The 20,258-nt window shown below is 46.9% G+C and overlaps 1 protein-coding gene across 13 annotated transcripts in view; it reads right to left on the bottom strand.

The window, feature by feature from the left end:
* Positions 1–20,258, bottom strand: part of ZNF366 (zinc finger protein 366) — a 65,140-nt gene that overhangs the window by 3,468 nt on the left and 41,414 nt on the right. For 8 of the 13 annotated variants that reach the window (XM_073905359.1, XM_073905363.1, XM_073905358.1 and 5 more), the window contains 3 exons: positions 13,417–14,759; positions 10,047–10,238; positions 1,251–1,425 (listed from right to left, as the gene is read on the bottom strand). In XM_073905359.1, the coding sequence (XP_073761460.1) occupies positions 1,251–1,425; positions 10,047–10,238; positions 13,417–14,745 (1,696 nt within the window). In that variant the 5' untranslated portion in view covers positions 14,746–14,759. Of the gene's footprint in view, positions 1–1,250; positions 1,426–10,046; positions 10,239–13,416; positions 14,760–16,198; positions 16,384–20,258 lie in introns of all 13 variants that reach the window. The other 5 variants (XM_073905354.1, XM_073905355.1, XM_073905353.1 and 2 more) reach the window with 1 other exon arrangement.

Here is a 20,258-nt window from a genome sequence, read left to right as displayed (position 1 = left end):
CTACTTTGTGAAGTTGTGGGCACAAATAATAGTATTTCTAGAGTGCATGGCACTGCGCTTTAATCACACCAGCATCAGAAAACAGCAGTTCACAGGGTTTTGTAAGTTACCTCAGTGTGTGTCTGCTCTCCCTGCACACGGACCTTCCAGGGAGCAAAGATGGTCTCACTTCCCTGGTCTCCTCTGGCAGCACGTAGCGTGCTGTTTGGGATAGAGGTGCATCTCTTGCCTGCTTGTTTAAGTGACTAAAGAGCAACCTGCTGAATTTAGTGGATCGGGAACCTAAACTCTTCACAGCTAAGGGCCCTGGGACTGAGAAAATGGAAGAGGCAAGATCTTTTTACCAGTTCAGTGAGGACTCAGTGGGGGAAGGCAGCAGCCTGTGCTCTGCATATGGGCCAATTAGCCCCACCAGGCAGGAAAACTGTCCCTGGGTGCATCTGGTTGTAAACACAAGGAGCCCTAGCCTGCTACAGATATACTTCTGCTAATGCGGAGCTTACAGACCTGGTTTTTAGAAAGGAAAGAAAAATCACACGTCCTTTAACAGCAGTGTGATGAAAAAGATCCACTAAGGGCTTTAGGGTCAGGAAGGTCTGTGTTCAAATCTTGACTCTGCCACTTTTGAGTTGAGCAGCTTTGGGAAAATCACTATCTTGAAGCCTCAGTTACCCCATCTGTAAAATGGAGGTAATAGAAGTTCTTCTCGCCTTGAGTTGTTTATTTTTTTAAAAGATTTTATTTATTTATTTGACAAAGAGATAGAGAGCACAAATAGGCAGAGTGGCAGGCAGAGGGAGAGGGAGAAGCAGGCTCTCCGTCGAGCAGGGAGCTGGATGTAGGGCTCGATCCCAGGACCCCAGGATCATGACCTGAGCCGAAGGCAGCCACCCAACCAACTGAGCCACCCAGGCGCCCCTCGCCTTGAGTTGTTTAAAGATTAAAGGAGACAGGACACCTGATGTGGTGTCTGGAGCAAAAACTAATAACAGTACTGACGGGCGTCATTTGGATATTCCAGTTTCTCCTCTATAATTCACTTTTATGCACTACCTTCAGATATTAGCATTCTATTTGTTATAGTAACATTGTAAGACTCTTCCTTTTCCTCTGCTGTGGTTTTGAAAATTCTGATCCCTTTTCAACTACAGGTATAGCCCCTAAAGTAAAGCCCCCTAAAAACAAGTTCAGCTCCCTTTTGTCATCCACTGGCCTCAGCAGCCTTGGGTGCTTCCTGGAAGAGTGATTACCTTGAGAATGGAGGCCCCGCTCCATGACCCCGTGCTTGACTTTCATGTGGCGTGTCAGGTTCCCCTTTAGGGTGAATTTGCTCGGACAGTAGAGACACTTGAAGGGTTTGCTGTCAGAGTGCAGGTGCATGTGACCCATTAGGTTGTGCATCCGGTTGAATTCCTTCCCACACAGCTGTCAGAAACAATGATGAGGATAAGACAGGTTACTCGTGGTGGTGGGCCCTCCCCAGATGAGCCCACACCCAGGCCCATGTGAGGATGGATGTGCTTCTCCTTTGTTTGGATCTTGGCATTTTAAGCAGCCTCCAAGTGAAATGTCCCCAGTGACGTCAGGGAGGGCCTGGATTGTGCCCAGGCTCAGAGGTGGAGCCAGTAGGAATGGACTCATGAGATTGTGTTCCTATTACACAGTGATTTTTAAACACAAGGCAAAACTTGCAGACCTATTTCAGCTTCAGTTGAATGCAAGCTGTAGAAAAGGAGAAAGGCTGATGTGAAAAGCAATGGCTCAAAGTGTGTTTCACTTTAATCGTTAAGTATATGATTACTTGTTTAATATCTATGGAGCATTATAACATGGAAGATACTGTCTTAAGTCTGCCATGGAGTATCACATCTAATTCTCACGTCAATTCCATGAGATGGGTGCTGTTATCACCCCCATTTTACAGATGGACAAAATGAGGGATTAAGGCACTCGGCCAAGGTACACAGCTAATGGGTACTGGAGCTGGGATAATGATCTAAGGCCACTAGACACCAGAAGCCACATGGTAAACCACCACACCATCCTGTGTCCCTTCAACATAACTCTTTTGTTAGACTGTATCGTGCAATGTGTTTCTAATTTTTTAATTTGCTTATTTTTGGGATGGATGTCAAAATTAGAAAGAACAAAGAGAGAGCTAAAGGAAGGAATATGTCTTCTCTATGGGCAGAGATTTGAAGTACTGAAAAATATTATCTCAACTATACAAAAAGTAAACATGTTTTATTCATTTCTTTCTTTTTGTTGTTTTGTCATTTCTTTTTCCAACAAAGTGCAGATGCATGACGGATCAGAACAGTGGTTCTCCAACTTCTTTTGAAAGAACTGAACTGCCTTTTCGAAGGCAATTTATGCAGGTGCAGAAGGTGGAAAACAGAATCTGCTGCTCTGGGTCTCTTCCTTCCTTTTCTTGTCCCCAAGCCCTAGCAGAGCAGAGTTTAGAGAATCCAGCCCTCCCTCAGCTGTGCTGGGAAGAATAGAAAGAAGGGTTTTCTGTGTGTGCTAAGGCCAGAGTGTTAAGAAGGAACATCTTCCTTCCCTCCCCAACCTCAGAGGCCCATGTCGTGAGGGCAGTGAGATGGGGGGACAGATGGCTTGGAGACAGGACTCAGGGTAAGTGTCCCCTGAGGCTGACACCAATTTTCCTTTCTCATGGAGAGAGATTTTCAGGGACAGTGTTGGGGATCCTGGATTGAATATTTATTAAAGAAGGCACTGTTTCTGTTAGGTGGCCTTGGAGAGGAGACTTAACTGGCCCTGGAAGAATGGGTAGACCTAACAAACAATGACCTTGGGAGGCCAGCTGAAAAGAATGCTGGGTGGTAAGAGGCAGCCAGCTGGGATGACAACTTTGTCACAGATAATCCACGCATGGATAATGAATAATTGGTTCTGTATTTTTAAATGATTCATATTTGGGGGTGTTAAGTACTTTTTTCCCTTTTTACTTCCTTACTGGCAAGAATGAATTTGGCATACTGGTGTCCCACACTCAGTATTCAGAGCACCTGCACACCACATTCATGTGGAAAAGGTGACCCAAGAGGGAAAAGGCTGAGAGTGTTGGTCTAATTTTAATGTCCTGGGGAGAAGCCCTACGTGTGGGATGGATACTTGCTTTCTTTTATTCTCAATAGAGACGATTTAGTAAGATGAATCAATCTGTGACTCAGCTTTGCACATGTGTGGAAGTTCTGGTAGAGTATTATTTATTAGCTTAGCTTAGTTTATCCAGTTCTCCATCCTGACTAAGGGGGAAAGAAAGCTTTGAATCTAGAGATTCTACATTAGGTATTTCCACTCATGATTCATTTTAGAAAAAGTATATCTCATTCGGTTTGTGGGGTGGTTCCTGATTATTTGGAGTGAGGTTGCAGCAAAAGATCTGAAAACAGCAGAAGCCCTGGGTGGTTAAGCACAAGACACATGGGAAGAGAGGAGCTGGAGGCTGCAAGAGCAGACTACTGCGCTAGTCCAGGCTTGGATGGGTCTCGTGGTAGTCTAAACCAGACAGAATTGAAGAGATGGGTGCCTTCTTTACTTGGCTCCTGTAAAGGAGAGATTCTACGCTTAGGTATTACCTCTACTTGCTAAGGTATTAGAAGCTGGACTTGTCTGAAACAGTTTTTATAAAGGAGATGGAATTTTAGCCAAACCTTGAAGGATGTATAAGGTGCCATTTGTTTTTGTTTTGGTACAGAATGAATTCTCTTCATTAAGTAGTTTCAGGCACTCTATTCCACCTTAGACCATAGGCAACACAGTGATCACAGTTGTGATAATGACCAACTATTTGCTGTTGCCACAGCTGCTATAACTTGGAGGTCAGAGGGATCGTGCAGTTCACCTGCCCCAAGGTCCCACTTCCCTTTCCCCTTCCCTACCCCACTCCCACTCCAACACACAGAGATGTGTGCACACATCAGAATGGCTACTGGTAAGTAATTTCCAGATTCTTTCTTAGCTTTAGACAAGCCACATTTTATGATCCTTTAACATAGCCCAGTGTGTATTTTTCTAATATAATGTTTTTCTAACTCAATTCATTCACTCCTGAAAATCATGAGACATTTTAGTGGTACATGAGTATATCAGGACATTAAAATGATATTGTCCCCTGAAGTCAAAGCATATGGCTTTAGGGAAGGTCCACTGTAGGGCATGACTGGTCAGCTATATTATCAGAAGGTGACTGGTAGAGGACACTTATTTTTGTGCTGTTGGTAAAATTTATTTTTTATATATCAGAGTTATCCTTCATGGTTTATGGTAGCCTGCTGGACCAACCAATGGAAAGCTTTTGCAGGGTTGAATGAAGGTGTGTTAACTCTGAAAGATGTTTGGGGCACTAAAAGGAACCCTAGGTTATCTTCTGAAATGCAAGGGCTACCTTCCTTTTCTTTGTGGCCAACCTCAATATCAAGCACAGGGCTATCCACATAGTAGAAGATATTTTATGTCTGTGAAATTCAGAGAGAGACCGCTCAGTCACTGTTACTGAAGAGAGGCCAGAGAAAGAGAACTGGGCGAATTAAAGATGGCCCCCTCGGGTAGGGTTTGAGATGTGAGCTTCAGGAAGACTCATTATAATAGAGAAAGGGAAGTAGACTGGAAGGAAGAAGAAGAGTTGGGAGGGATCACCAAAATGCTAGTTTTTTCTCCTGGGGAAAGCAGTCAGTCTATGTCAAGGCCCCTATAATCATGAGGTGTAAGGCTAAGAGCTTACCCAAGTCAAGACTTGCTGAATCATCTCCTGCCAAGGTCTGTGGGGATTAAATTAAGGTGGCTGTCGGGGGATACAGGAAGCTAATGGAATGGTGAAGTCTCAGATGTCATGGTGCAGATGGTCATCTCAACCAGTCTGCCCCTCCTGAACTCTCAGTTGCTCTAATGAGGGGTATTCGTGTGCCTCTGACATTAAATCTCAGCTTCTCCATCAAAGACACACTTTTATGCCTACTTTTTAAATGGAGGGGGACCTCAACATTTAATAGAAAATTGGAACAAATGTTTTGAACTGTCCTTTCAAAGTGGGTTGCACGAATCATTAGGTTTGGAGATAGCAGAGCAGAGAGGTGATGCTGAGAGCCCAAAAGGATAGAGAACTTGCTCCATTTTCTCTTCTGTAAAATGTCAATGATAATAGTTTCTTATGAAGGTTGTTGTAAGGATCAAATGAGATAATTCATGCAAAGGTCTTGCCAAATAGTAAGAGCTCAATAAATATTAGCTCTTATTATTATCATTACCGTGTACATAGTAGACTCCTTTACAATCTGGAAATAGAAAGATCTTTACAGATAAGAGTGCTTTTTAAACCAAATTATTTGGAGGAAATATTAAAGGGAGGATGAAGTAAGGAATCCTTTGAGCAAATACTTGCCAGGTCACTCGAGGCGTACAGAAATGGAAGGAGTTGTGCCTGACCCAGCACTAAAAAATGTGGTTGGAAAGAGAAGATGCATCCCGAATTGCAGCCTTTGGGAAAGCCCTTTATGCGGCAACCCAGTCCTCAGCCCTTTAAATAGCTGGCCGAAGCCCTTCACTCTGAATTCTGGCCTCCTCCTGCCCCGCCCCTCACTGTCCAGGGCCTGGAGGCACCTCAGGCACTTCGTGTGAGCTGCAGTGACAACGGGGCCGGCCAGCCACACCGAGAAGCCAGCTTTGTGAAGAGACTGGGGGATGGCAGCAGGCAGCCCTGGCCAGAGGCCCACAGAGCCAAGAAGAGGCACGCCGCTTCGTGCCAACCAGCTTCATCTGAGCCTGAGGACTGAGATGCACCAGGAAGCCTGTGTTTTCCTATTCTAGGAGAAAAGGTCAAAGAGCTGAAGCCTGCAGCCGAGGAGAATGGCCTCTGCTAAACTGCCCTTCCCTTACATTCTTCTCTCTCTCTCTCTCTCTCTCTTTTTAATAAGAAGGGTGTTCCTTTCCTCAAAGGGAGAGGGAGGGAGGGAGAGAGAGAGACTGTAAACTGTCCAAAAGGACCGTGAGAAAACAGGAAGCTTTGAAAAGTACAAGAGAAAGCAAGATGAAATCTATTTGCAGGAGGGCCCCTGGGGACATGTGAGGCATTGTTAAGCAGGCAGTTCATACAGTTATATCCTTCCTTCTGCTGAGGAGGGCTTTACTGCCAAAAGGCTGCTATCTGGTCACTGCCTTAACCCCCTCCATGCCAGCCTGAGAGCCCAGACCCAAAGTTCTGGGCCCCTCACAGGCCCCAGCCGGTTTGTCCCCCATAGGGCATCCAAGAGCTGGAATGCCAAGCAAAGCCATTGTGGCAAAGGTGGTGGGACCTTTTCCAAGGAGACCTCATCCTCTTCTATCAGCTCTGCCCTCCGCCTTCGGGCCTCTGCCTCAGACGAGGCTGCAGATGACCTGGTGATTCATAACTTAGGCAGCTCCCGGCTTCACCCATCTCAAAGGAGAATTTGTCCCGGAAATTCTGGATGGCTGCTTTTCCTGGACAGGTTTCCCAAAGACGGCAGCTGGTTCTTTGCTATTATGGAGTGTGGCTGCTACAAGGATAGCATCCAAATCAACCCCTGCGTGCTTACGCAGAATCTGGGAAGCATATTTCTGAAACATGGCTTAAGTCTACAGGCGCAGGTCTTTGGAGATCCTCCAGCTGGCTCCAAGAAGCAGGGAGTCCAGAAGTGGAGCCAATAGCAAAAGAGCCCAGAAGGGCAGTAATTTTTTTTTTAAGAAAAAAAAAAAAGAAATATAGAATGGAAACCTTTCCTCTCCTCTAATTTTCCATCCTATTGTTAATGCTTAATCTCACAGTGAGTGAATGTTTCTGCTTGCTGTGGACAGCTGTTTCCACTGAGCATGGGGCCAGAGAGAGCCAGTCCATGTTGCAATGGGGCTTGGAGGGGGGGAGGGCTTTAGGTTAGGAAGGATTTTTAGTGGTGAGAAACCCAAGAAAGTAGAATCTGTTACTTAAGCAATCTCCCCTTTTTACAAGGTTTTGGGTCAAAGAGACAGAGCTAACTCTTGGAACATGACTGAAGCAAGGTCTGCCTCCTTTTCCAGCCATGTCAATCATGTAAAGGGAACATCTCCTCCCTGTTACCCACAATAAAGCTTGGGTTGAGTTTTTGGGCCTCTTCTCCAACATCGCTATGCAGTCAGCCTGTGACTCATTTCTGATTGACTGTGAATTTTGTAGTGATGAGCAAAGGCCCTCCATTCCGTACCCAACTCCCAAAGTCCCATCAACCTCCACTCAGGGTCAGATTTCCAAGAATCCACAATGACAACTGATGGGGAGCAAAGTCCACAGGGACACTACCTTGAGATGGCCCATCCTACAGTGGGATCTGGAGCTAGTTTACAAACACAAAGAGCCCTGTCACATATTCTGTAAATGCAGACATGTGCTGAAATTCCTTTGAAATGAAGAAGGGTGATGATACAAAGAGCACACCAAGCAGGGGAGCACTTGGCAGGGAGATGGGGACAGGGAGATGCTTCTGGCACCTCCCTGGCGGCAGAGGGCTCTTCAGTGAGATGACTGACACCTGTCCTTGTTTCAGAAATGTCTAAGAATGGAGAAGGGCCACCTGCTTGACAAAAGTACCTTTCAACAGCCACTTGTTTTTTTTTAATGAGAGATACACTCTCCTAGGCAGCCTCCTGACCCATAGTGTGGTCTCCTGGGAAAACCCTTCCACCAGGGAAAGGTGGCCTTTGCAGATGACTCGTCCAATTCCTGCAACAGGCCCATCTGCCACTGAAGAATATAAACTGTGCATCGTCTCAGAGCTGGCATTTCATCCTGCAATCTGGTGGTGTGAGCACACATACAGAGCCTAATGCACCCTCAAGGAGAGGTCAAATTGAGTTTCTGAGCCACAGAGTGGAACCTCAGGCACCTGTTGAGCCCTGTATGGTACACTATCATTGGGGTGGATGGTGGATGCCCAATGCCCACAAAGCATTGGGCAAAGCTGGCTCACTGATCGTTGGGCCCAGGTTGCACTACAATGTGCAGTCTTCTGTGCACTGGTACCAGAGGGAACCTTCTAAACCCTCAGATACCACCTGGCCCAAGAAATTCTCCAGGCCGTTCCAAGGCCCTTGAGGTAGGCACAAAGAACTGCCCCTATGTCCCCGGATCAAACCCAACCTGCAAGCCCTTTTCCTGTATCGGCTCTGCTCCCTGACATATCCCTTGTTTCAGAGATATTTTCTGCCTGGTTTAATCACTACTTCTGGACCTGAATTGATGAGGTGGAAGTGGGAGTTGGCTGGACTGGACAGGTGTGGAAGGGACGGCAAGCATGGCTCCCTTCGTGTTTTAACAAGGTACATGTTCCACCACTAGTTGATCAGATAAAAAACACAGTTCGTGCTCGAAGCCCAAGAGTACACTCAGCGTAACACATGGGGAGTGACTGACAGCACCTATTTACACCCCCACTGTAGGAGACAGCAAAGCCCCGGGCTCAAGTGGGAAGTGGGAAGGAAATCAAGGGTGCCTAACAAGAGAACAAAGAGGTGGGATATGGACTCCACAGATTCGTGCAGCCAGGGCCGGCTTCACGGACACGTGGCCAGTGCAGTCACACAGGCCCCAACTCAGAAGGGTCCTGAGTTTAACACCTTGAAATTCTTAATGATGTTTGAACAAGCGGCCTCACATTTTCATTTTGCACCAGGCACTGTGAATTCTGTAGCCCCATCTGCATGCAGCTTCCTCCCCCTTTGGCTCAGATGACTCAAGATGGACATAAATTGACTTTCAAACCACTGGGAACTTGAAGGAAAGGAGGGGAAACACAAGTGGGTGGCAGGAAAGGGCTGGAGGGAGAAACCTCCCTCCCCCACCTCCAGAGAATGCTCGTACAGGTCTAGGGAAGCTCTGGTTCCTGACCCCTCTCACCCCGTCCAGGAGTGGCCAACACAGGAAAGCAGTTAGCTTCACGGGGGGTTCCTTCAAGTGGGGAGGGGGGGGACAGGGGACATGCGGTAGAGGGTTTAAAGAAGGAACAGCCCCTCGGATGCACAGAGCATATCATCGGGACCCTATCAGACCTGCAGTAACCAAGAAGGAAGGCTTCCATTTCAAACAGAGAGGCTCTAACTGAAGGTGGGGTTCCCCTTTCATTCGCCCTCAGCCCTCTCTTCACGATGGGGATGACACGTGCCTGTACATTCCTTGAATTAAACTACCCAATCCCCGGCAAGATTCCTTCTCACTCTGGAGGTGGAGAAGGGAAACAATGTGGGGAGGGGACGGGAGGAGAGGGGAACAGTCTGGAAAGCCCAAGCATTTTAAGTAATACCAGTCATTGCGTTGAGTTTTACAGATCTCCAGTTCCCACGTTATCTCCGCTGATACAATAAAAATCCAACCAGCTTAACCTGATACAGACATTTTAATGAAGATGCTCAATCCTTGCACTCCATGGTACTTAGGAACAAACGAGAAACACTTCAGATGACCGTGCTCACAGTTATTCCTTGACCCAAACAAGCATTTCTAAGGTCATCAGAGGGGCTAACCTCAGAATCTCATTCATCTTGCCTGGGAGAACTGCCCTCAAATTACACGGCTCAGGCCAAGTGTCAGGAGGGCAAGGGGGGCGGTATGAGACAGGAGGGGCAGTGCTAGAAGCCTCTATGACTCCTTTCTCTATTCTACTTATTGGCTTGTAAGGAGAAGAGGACTATACCCGATTGCTCCTTTCTGGAATGGGAACTCTCCACATCGCCTTCGTCCTTTAACCAGCTCATTCCCCAAATGGGCCTTCCATCCTCAGACCTCCCCTACTGGCTGCGTCCTCCCCTCTACACTCAGTGAGACAAACAGGGCAAGATTCTCAGGGACCAGCGAAGGGCTGGTGTGAGCGTAGGTGGTGCAAAGAGGAACAGAGCCGCAGATGGGCCGGGGGTTGGCCACAGCCTCAGTGACCCCACCTGATGACACCGTAGAAAGTCTCCTGGAGATTCTCCCCCACAGGGCATTAGCACAACCCTCTGAGTCCTCCCCACCTGCATCCCTCCCGGGGCCCACTGCCCACCTTGCATTTGAAAGGCTTCACGTCAGAGTGGACGATCATGTGTGCCTTGAGGGTCTGTTTCTGCACAAAACTCTTGTAGCAGAGGTGACACTGGTAGGCGCGAATGTTGGTATGGATCAGCACGTGTCTCTTCATGTTGGCCAACAGAGTGAACTCCCGTCCACAGATCCCACATTTGTGCTCCTTCACGCCCTGGAGGGAAGCAAGATTCCAAAAATGCTGTGGTTAGCAGGTAACATGCTTTCATCAGAATTACAGTCTTCATTTTTCTCTTTGCCACACAAGTCCATGAAGAGCTTGGTGACAGATGCTGAGTCCCAAATAGTGTGCCACTAGCCTTGTTAACTGATGTTTTCTTGAAAAGTGTTGATTACATAATCTTTTTTGTTTTCTGAAAACCATGAACTAAGCCAGACCTTTAGAGGAAAAGAAAGCCACTGCTCTTGTTCCTGCTGCTACAGGGGTTAATTCTACAGTAACAGTTCTGGGGATTAATAGGATTTTGGTAAGAGCACTGTGGAATATGTGAAATGAGTCTATAATCCACCTTTCCTGATAATGAAAAAAATAAAACCTTCTCAAGATAATATCATTTCTCATATGAAAACCACTGTTTGCTGGCGTTCTCATTAATGGACTTGAAAATCCCAGAAAAACAATTCTTATGCACACTTGAATAAATTACAACTCTTGAAATAGTCTCCAGGGCTCCCACAGGTCACGGTGACCTCCGTGTGATTTGGCTATGGAGCCTCTGCTCAGCTAGCTTCTGTCCTATAGAGAAATTTGGCAGAGGACAGCTTTCTGAATTAGAAAACAGGACAGAAGGAGACCTTCTATTTTCCTTGCTGTTTATGGAGAAGTGTTTGAATTCTTAAGCATCAATGCCCTCAATTGAAAGCACTCCCAGGAACTCACAGCATACGTAGAGTATTAGCTATTCCTGACTCACCAGTGCTTTCCTGAAAAGGCCTCTACAAGCCATCTTAACACAGAATGACTTTTCAGAAGGAAAACTTAGAGAACCATGGCATTAAAACTAAGGTTGTTACAGGATCATAACAAGTTGCTTAGCTAACAATTGTACCTTATAAAACACATATTATCTGGTATCCATAGTGACCTAGGGAGAGAGGAGTTCCAAGTATAGCTCTCGGTCTCTCTGCCTATATGTCCATTTCTTTAATGTGGGACATGATAAGAAAATATCACTCTTCAGTTTTGGTGAGCCCATGGCACCCAAGGGTGAGTCCAGGTCTTCTGCCCAGCCATTTATTGGCTGTGTAACTTTAGACAAGTCTCATGGCCTCCCTTGGTGATGGCTCCCTCATCTCAAGATGTGGTGGTAGGTATGAGAATCAGGTACTCTTTCCAGCTGGAATACTCTTGAGTCTAGATGATTGTAGATGAGTATGAATTTATGCTAACAAAGAGACCTAAATTTTAATGCCCTCCTAAGAAGATGAATTTTAACAGTATGTTGCATATTCAAGCCGTGAGTTTAAAATTTTGAAATTAATAAAAATTATGTTCTTGATTGGTTTCAAACATTACTTCAGCATCTTTCTTCTCAAGATCGCCTCTCCACTTGCCTATGATTCTGTTGTCTTGCGACCAAGGAGAAGAATCTACTTTTCACTGTTTTCGGAATTCTCTGCAGAGTAAAATTCACACATAGGCTGGCCTAGAACTCAAGTGAATGGAAGGCTGGACACAACTTGGGGAACAAAGGAAGCGACTGTGTCACTAACAGGATCAGTGAAAGCACAGAGAAGGAGCCTGTGGGGGTTGTTAGGAGTGAGGGAGGAAAGGGGGTGGAGAAGGGGAACACTTGACAGTAGCGTTCAAGAGCTGGAGTCCCAGATTCTGGGTGGCTGCCCCACGCCTCAGTGCCTTCATCTGCAAATCTGGAGTAGAGATACCTGCAGGCAGCTCTTAGAGTTGCTGAAGAGGATTAAATGAGAAGTAAAGCACCTGGTACACAGCAAGTGTTCAGTAAATACTACCCCTCACTGTTTGCGGACACTGTGGATTAAAATGGGTTTTGTTTCCTAATTCAAATGAGACATTTCAAATACCAGGTTGTTTTGTCCATTTCTGACTTCATTTTCTACTATTTTACAGAATTTTTATATGTTCTAAAATGCATCTTTGACTCCTTTTCCACACACGTAGGAGCCCTTGAAATCAGCATATGGTCCCCTTTGTGGCTGAATCTCAGTATAGATTCTTTGTTGATGGTTCCTGCATTTGGCAGGTGCCTCCTCTCTGGATGGAATCTACAGTGCCTTTTGTAGGGCAGGAGCTGTAGAATCTACAGGTGCACTGCCCACAGGGCAGCCACACATTTCGTCCTCTGCTGCAGAGCCAAAAAAATGCCCCTGTTGTGTCCTAACCTATCAAATGAAGCCCATTATGGCAGAGTAGAGATGTTTTCTTGGCTGGGCAAAGTCCTCCACTGACCTTTCTGAATTAAAGAGTGGGTTTTAGAAACTCTGGCTTACTAGAAGTCTCTCCCGCCAAGAAAACCACTTGAGGTCAAAAGTGTGAGGGGAGAGGTCAGGGGGGCAGAGCTCCCCTCTGGGAAGCTCAAAGCAGACCCAAGTCAGCTTAGCTGGGTAAGATTTTAGGGACACAACTGGGGCCTTGCCTTAGTTCATCCTGCAGGACTCAAGAGCTCTGGTTGCAAGCTAGGCTGAAGTTAGACCCTCGGGCCTGTAATTCCCAGGGAAAATAAAATCCAGGCAAACAGAAGGAGACTCTCTCACTCCTCCAACTGGGCGGGGGCTCTACTGCCGGAAGCGCGGGCCTTGCTGGACCCAGAGCCATGTGCATATGAAGCAGTTCTCACAGCTGAGCGAGAAATCGGCCCAAAACGGAGCCACGGCTTCGGCAGCAAAGGACCAAGAGAAGTCTCTAGAAGGCTCTGATTAGTATATCCCAGGCACAGAGCTGGTCTTGGGTAAATGAGGCCTAAGGCCACACTCATGCTAGTGCCCTGGATGAGGTTTCCAGAAACCGAATTTTAGTGGTTGTAGGAGGCTAAGAAGCAACAGCACAAGGACCTGTTGTTTCCTTCGGCCTTCCTCACCCTCTTTTCCGAACTGGCCACATTATTTATTTCGACGCCCATCTTAGACTCTAGAAGGCTGGAGGGCAAAGGACGTGCTTGCTGGTCTCCTAAGCATCTGCCATGTCAAGGTGAGGAGGGAGGTGAGGACTCAGGGAAGCAGCCCCTTGCCCAGAGTTGCAGACCCCTCCTGTCCCAGGCGGAGGGCAGACAAGGGCTCCTGGCCCCTCCCCGCCAGGGCTCTGCGCCTGCTCCCCAAGCGCCCCCCCCCCCCCCCCCCCCCCCCCCCCGCCGCCGTACCTTGTGCGTGAGGGAGTGCTGCTTGAGGTGGTGGGGCTGCACGAACTCCATGCCGCACTCGGAGCAGATGTAGGGCCGGATGTCCTTGTGCTTCATCATGTGGTTCTGCAGCTGGCTCGGGTACTGGAAGGTCTTGTCGCACTCGGAGCAGCTGTACTGGATGGGCCCCCGGTGCGTGGTGAGGTGTCTCTTCAGCTGGGCCAAAGTGGGGAAGTCGAGGCCGCACTCCACACAGATGTTCTCGCGCCCGCTGGCGTGCTTGGCCTCGTGGGCCTTGAGCTCGCTGGGGTAGGCGAAGCCGCGGCCGCACACGCGGCAGTTGTGCGGCTTCACCTCGCTATGCTGCATCATGTGGCGCTTCAGGTGGCTGGTCTGCGTGAAGGCCTTGTGGCACACCTGGCACTTGTGGGGCCGCGTGCCCTGGTGGGTCAGCATGTGGGTGTGCAGGTGGCTGAGCTGCTTGAAGAGCTTCCCGCAGCGGCTGCAGGCGTGCGGCTTGATCCCGCTGTGGCCCAGGATGTGGGTGACCAGGTTGTACTTGGAGGTGTAGGACTTCTCGCAGGTGGGGCACTGCCAGCGCTTCTGCGCCCCGCCCACGTCCACGTAGTAACTGTCGTCGATGCGCACGTTCACATCCACCCTCTCCACCTTCTGCTTGGTCTCCTCGCTCTCTTGAGGCTCGGCTTTGCGCGGCAGCAGCGCTTCCGGGGGCTGCTTGGGCAGGAAGGTGTGCCGACTGAAGGGGAAGGGGGAGGCCGAGGGCATGAAGAAGGGGAACATGAGGCCCGGGGGCACCTTGGGGTAGTAGGGGTAGGGCGTGGGCAGGAACGGAGCGGGGGACGGCTGGGGCCACACAGCACTGGGCTTCACGGGCTCCTGCTTGACGGGCTTGCCCCCCAAGTGTTCCAGGGTGCGGTAGAACTGGAAGCCAACGTTGCACAGGTCGATCATTTGCGAGTCATACTTGGGGCGCGGGGGCTGCGGGAAGAGCAGAGAGAGGTTCGGAGGGCCGTGGTTTTTGCTCTCCTCATGGAGGGCGAGAGGGGCTTCTTCCGCAGGGTGGTTGTAGGGCATCTTGGTGGGCATGCTCTTCCGTTTCCGAGACCCTCCTCCTTCAAAGACCCCCGGGAATCCATCCAGGTGTCCCGGAGGAGGTTCATACCGAAATTGGGAAAAAGGTCCCCGGAGAGCTTCTGGGAAGGGGTGTCTTTGGGGAGCTTTCCCTTGGGAAACCACTGGCTGCAGGCAGTGGGGAAAGGAGGGGGTTCTCTTCACACCCAAACTGAAATGCACATCCTCATCTTTGATCATCTTCATTTCCTTCTGCATCCTTGGCAATTTTCCTTTAAAGAGAAAGAAACTTACTGTTTAAAAAAGAGTCCCTTTTTTCCCCTGAAGGGTTCTGGCTAGAGATCAGTACTAATTTATGAAGAGTGATGCTTGTTTAATACTGACCCTCACTTATCCTAGGGCTGTTTGAGGTATCACATTTTTTCCCCTTACAAACCGGTTACTAAAGTGGAAAGCCCTGGCCTCCTGGAGTGGGACCCTAGAGGTCCAGTGTAAATCCACAGCCACAGAATCATAGCTGGGAGTTGGTGGGGGGCGCTTGGGAGTGCACTGGACTGGGAAGAAACCTGAGAACTCAACCAGCCATTGTGCCCACTTAAGATGAGGCTACAAAAAAAAAAAAAAAAGAGTAGCAAGGCCCAGACAGATGAAGTGACATGCTCAGTGCAGGAGTAAGAATGGGGATGCATTCTGATGTGGGTTTTCAGCCTGAGATGGAATTGTCATCTGCTAATGGTCTTTGGGGTTGTTTCTGTTCTGGAGGAACCAATTTCCTGTGCCCCTCCCTGTCTTGGGGACCTTTGCTGCTGGAGGATGAGAGTACTCAAGTCCACACAGGTGAAGAGATTTAACTGCTTAACTGGGATCTCAGATTTTCTGAGATACCCACTCTGAGCAAGGTGTGCTGCTGGGGTATATCAAGTGGATGAGGTCAATGTGATTAAGAAAAGCCTGTGAGCCAGTGTCACAAAGTCATCTTGGCAACTTATGCATTTTCATCTTCCACCTGGAGCAACCTCAGGTGAAAATTTCCAAGACTGTGAATCTCTAAAACTGCGCTTGTATCTCCTCCTTCACACAGGTGTCGGGGTAAAGCTTGGCTTTCGGTGACTCCTGAGGTGCATGACATTTCCTTGCTGAGCCAGTTACTGCATCCTGGTGACTACGTCAGGTATGTGTGCGAGAGCCTGTGGGCTGGAGTCTAAACCAAGGACTCTGCTTCCTTTCACATGTCTCCTTGCCATTTTTCTACCCTCCTCATGTGGATAGTGGTAGAAAGAACCAAGTGGCTGACTCCACGTTTCCAGTGAAGGCCCTTTGTACCCAAATTCTCTGAGCTTGGATGGGATACTTAGGGCCCTGACCCTGTGAGATTGGCTACATGCTGAGCAATGTAGGGTGAGGGTCCCAGGGGGTGAGAGGGCCAACAGCTTCTAGTGATTTTCTTCAGTCCTTGATGAAGAAAATGTAGATTTGCAAGGACCTGGATATTCCCAAAACTGCACATGTGTCTTCATGAGAGGTTTGAAAACTGCAGCATAATTAAAACAAAATGGGCCTTTTTATATTGGATTACCAATTCCATACACAGAGGATCCAACTGAGAGAAAAAATATGTGCCTTTATTATATGAATATTTGGGCATTACTTAAAAGTGTTACATAAAATCATCAGAAAATGAAAAAAAAAGTCTATTAATCTTTGTATTTACGTGGTGGGAAGACAGTCCTGGTTTGTCTTCTTTCCATGGGTTTGGGGCTTAGTAATTAAGAGCAAGAGCTTGCTTGTTTAGCAGAAGGAAACCTCAGCCCTAAGTCCCATCTTTCTTCTGCTTCTTTCTAAAATTGTTACCAAAATGCTAGGTCTTCTACCACTGCAGACTCAAGGACCAGGCACCTGTAGGAGGTGAAGAGAGCAGTAGGAGAATGAATATCTAGGTTTATGAGGTCGGGGAATCCTGCTCTGCTGTTGACGACACCAGGGCAAGGATGGAGAGGGAAGAGGCTCTTGGATGGTTTTCCATGTTTACTAGGTCTCACCTTGTACTTCAGCAGCTCCTGCTCCCTGAATTCACATGCAGTTATAGAGGGTGCAGGGGACCCTGATCTGAGAGTGTTGCTTCTATAAAAATAATTGGCTTCCAGATAAGGTTAATGTGTCCTATTGAAATAAAGGTGAAAAATGGCAGCTCCTTTCTCTGGATTTCATCTTGGCCATGGTTGGTTGTATACCCTCGGTGGAGAGAAGATTCTATTTTTAAAAAGGCTACTCAGACTGAAGAGAACTACTCCAGGCTACATGTGACTATGGCAGACCACGGCAGAGCCCATCCAAGTGCGCACTGGTTCTGTCTGTCTTATTCTGATCTAGTTTAAAGAGGCAGGGATTCCTATTTCCTATTTGAGAGCTTGATTGGAGAATTAGTGTAAAAAAAAAAAGGTTGGGGGGAGAGAAAAAGATACAGAGAGACATATCAGAGCATGGACCAGAATGTATTGAGTTTTTTGTGTATTTTATTGTTAAGAAGGTATTAGAAAATGCATGGCTAATGATGTCTGGTGTCTTTATACCATGTGTTAATATCTTACACTAGAAAACTGCTTACATGGAAATGAATGTTATCACTAATTTTGAAACAAAAGGTGTTTTGGTATATACACATTATTGCCTTTGTTTAATATATTTGTTTTTAGTTGTGACATAGTCAACTAATTGAGTCACTTTACTGTATTAGAAGTGACATTTTTAATACAATACTAAGTTCAAAAGCATATTTATTTTCAGTGTTTGCATTTTAATTTTATCACCATCAACCTAGTAAGGCAAAGAGACATTGTTGAACAGAGATGATGTGTTTTTAAACATCAACAGCAGAATTGTGTTCCCCAAATACAGAGATTTTCCATATGTACATTTTAATTTCCTCCCTGTTTTAATATGATTAAAATTTTCCCCGGTTCTAACTTGTGTGTATACACACCCCACCCCTAAAATAGTAGTGTGCCTATTCTAGAATAAAATCATTAATTCAGGAGCATTAAAAAGGCATTGAGATCCATCCACAGACATTTTTCCAGAACTTTAAAACAGCAGTCCCCTCTGCATAAAGATCTTAAGGGACACTGCCAGTCCCTACAGAGGTCAAGGAGAACTGGATCTGCTTCCTCTTGGCCCTCTTGAGAGAGAAATCAGCTGTAGCTGCTGCTGGTTATTAATATCCCTGTCTTCTGAGCACAGGGTGCTAAGGAGAAGCCCTAAGGGGTAAAAGAAAAACACAAAAAGCAAACTCATTTTGGGATGGGGAATGCTGAAGGGAAGAACAGGGAAAGGATGTTTTCCCCAGGAGGTAATTTATCTTGAAATCAGTCAACTTAAAACTCTGAGTGGCCTCTACAAAAATATTAACTCCTAGAAAACCTCAATGTGTGCCACCCACCGGCTCCCCTCTATTTCTAAAAATAGGTCCACAGGCATCCATGGCAGATAGGGATTCCCATTCAGGTGGCAAGAAGAGATCTGAGAGCCACAATAATCTTCTTGGCCAAGGGCAGAGGATCAGGGAACTGTAGGCCCTCCCCTGGCCAGTAACCCATGGCTTCTCCCAGAAAACTAGCATGTCATAAGACCATACCCCACCAGGATGAGCAAGGCAATATGCAAAAAAGAAGAACTGGAATTGTAAAGTAGCCACCTATGGGGTAGTTTGGAGACTTGCTTTGGAGGCTGAGGATCTGGATTTGAATTCTTTGTGTTAGCAGCTGTGAGAAACTGAGCAAGTTAATTTTGGGGCTTGGTTTCCTTGGCCATGGAGGTTGGGATATCCCCACTGGGTTGCTGCAAACTTAAAATAGGGGGTGTATGTGAAAGTGTGTTAAACACTGGACAGCGTGGTGCTCTTGAGTGGACAAGAGGGGAGGATTGCTGTTGTGATCAGTAGATGGATGCTGACTGACAGCATCTCTCTTTTCCAAGCTGAAGCTCTTGGTCAGCCTCTGCTTTGCAGGTTAAAACATAGACTTGACTCATTTACCCTGAGTCGGTCTTGTCGCAGCAGTGGATATGAACCACACTAAAAGAGGCCGGTGGGCGAGGACAGGACGTGTGTATTCATTCAGTGTGAAGAGCAGCCTTCTGGTTTGAGAATAGTCCCCCATCCCTTCTCCTTGGCTGTCTTTCCTATTATGGAGATGGCTCTGGGCCTACATTAGTAACAGATGGCTTCCGTGAGTGGGGACCAAAGGGGTCGTCGGGTGGTCTTGTAAGCTATTTCAGCCAGTCTGTGGGAAGCTGAAGGATTGTCCCCAGCCTAATATCAGAGGTCACTAACCCAGAGATAGGAGGACCTGTTTGTCAAACCCCAAGTCTCAGATACTTAGGACAGTGCTGAGCCAACAGTGACAAACTGACTCTTGCAATTCCTGCTAGACTGTAAGGGCAGGGACTGGGTCTGTTTTGTTCACCACTGCATTTCCAGTGCCCAGCACGGTGCTTTGCTTTTTATTGAGCAACAAAGTGCTCAATAAACTGCTGTGGGATGAGAGAAGGAATGAAAAACTCTTGTTTTTAAAGTCTCCACATGGAACTTTTAAATGTATAATTTTATCTTACTTTATTTAGACTGCAGATGACTTTTTGAGACATCCCTAATCAGAGCATGAGCACACTCATAAACTCTCAGGTAGTTACTGTGGGAAGAACTTGAAATATACACCTTACGTGTGCTATTGCTTACCCTCCTCAGTTTCCAAGGGCTACAGTCTCTGAACTGATCCTCAAATCAGGGTAAGGCCTACGTCCTGGCTATTTCCAGGATGCAAAGTATATGGAAACTAATTCCAGGGAGCCATCCTCAAAGTGCCATAAGGTTCTGCAACCCAATCAGACAACAGATGCCTGAAAAGGCCAACAGGCAATAGTGAGTAGAAAGACAGACCCTTGGGGGCGCCTGGGTGGCCCAGTCGGTCAAGCATCTGCCTCTTAATCTCAGCTCAGGGCCTTGATCTCAGGGTCGTGAGTTCAAGCCCTGCATGGAGCCTACTTTTTAAAAAAAGGGGGAGGGAGGTGCTGGATCAAGAATGTGAAACATAAACCAAGACTAAGTAGTCACCCTGCACTCTTCCACCCAAAGGAGATGTTTGGAAAGGTAGTAGCAGTCCACCTTTTGTACTGTGAGGTAAGGGTGGAGGTTTAGAATCGTCATAGATTTTCACTGCTACTCTCTGAGAATGTCCCTGACTTTCTTCCTTGTATACTCAATCACCAAAGCAAATAGGCTATAAGTCAGGAAGCAAATAATTTGAGGAGGAAAATATTGGGTTGATCTGTGTAGAAAAATCTGGGACTTAAGATGTCTTCTTTCATACGTATTATCCACAAGAGTTAGTGGTGAGGAAATGGGGAATGAAAGGATTTTAAAAACAAGAATAAAATCTTTTGAATCATAAGGACCAGTTAGAAATGCAAGGCCTAAGATGAAACCACATTTAGTTTGGGAAAAAAAAATTCTTCTAATAATGCCCTTTAATCAGGAATTCACCTACTGTACTAAAATATAAATATTCCCCAGATAAAATTACTGGTATTTTGTGGTTCTCACTCGAATCTAAGGTCATTCCAGTAAATGGTATCAGAAGAGTCATGGTGAGTCAGCAAGCCAGAGGCAGATCTACTTATCTTGACTCCGTAACACTGATTTTTGTTCATCCTGAAATTCATGGAAGAATATTCTCTCACATTCTTTATTACTTGAAGATTTCCACATTTCACTGGAG

This window comes from Callorhinus ursinus, unplaced genomic scaffold (genome assembly GCF_003265705.2).
Source record: "Callorhinus ursinus isolate GAN/ISIS: 27379988/994484 unplaced genomic scaffold, GSC_fseal_2.0 scaffold23, whole genome shotgun sequence".
Lineage (NCBI taxonomy): Eukaryota > Metazoa > Chordata > Mammalia > Carnivora > Otariidae > Callorhinus > Callorhinus ursinus.
This window is presented reverse-complemented; position numbering and strand designations above follow the sequence as displayed.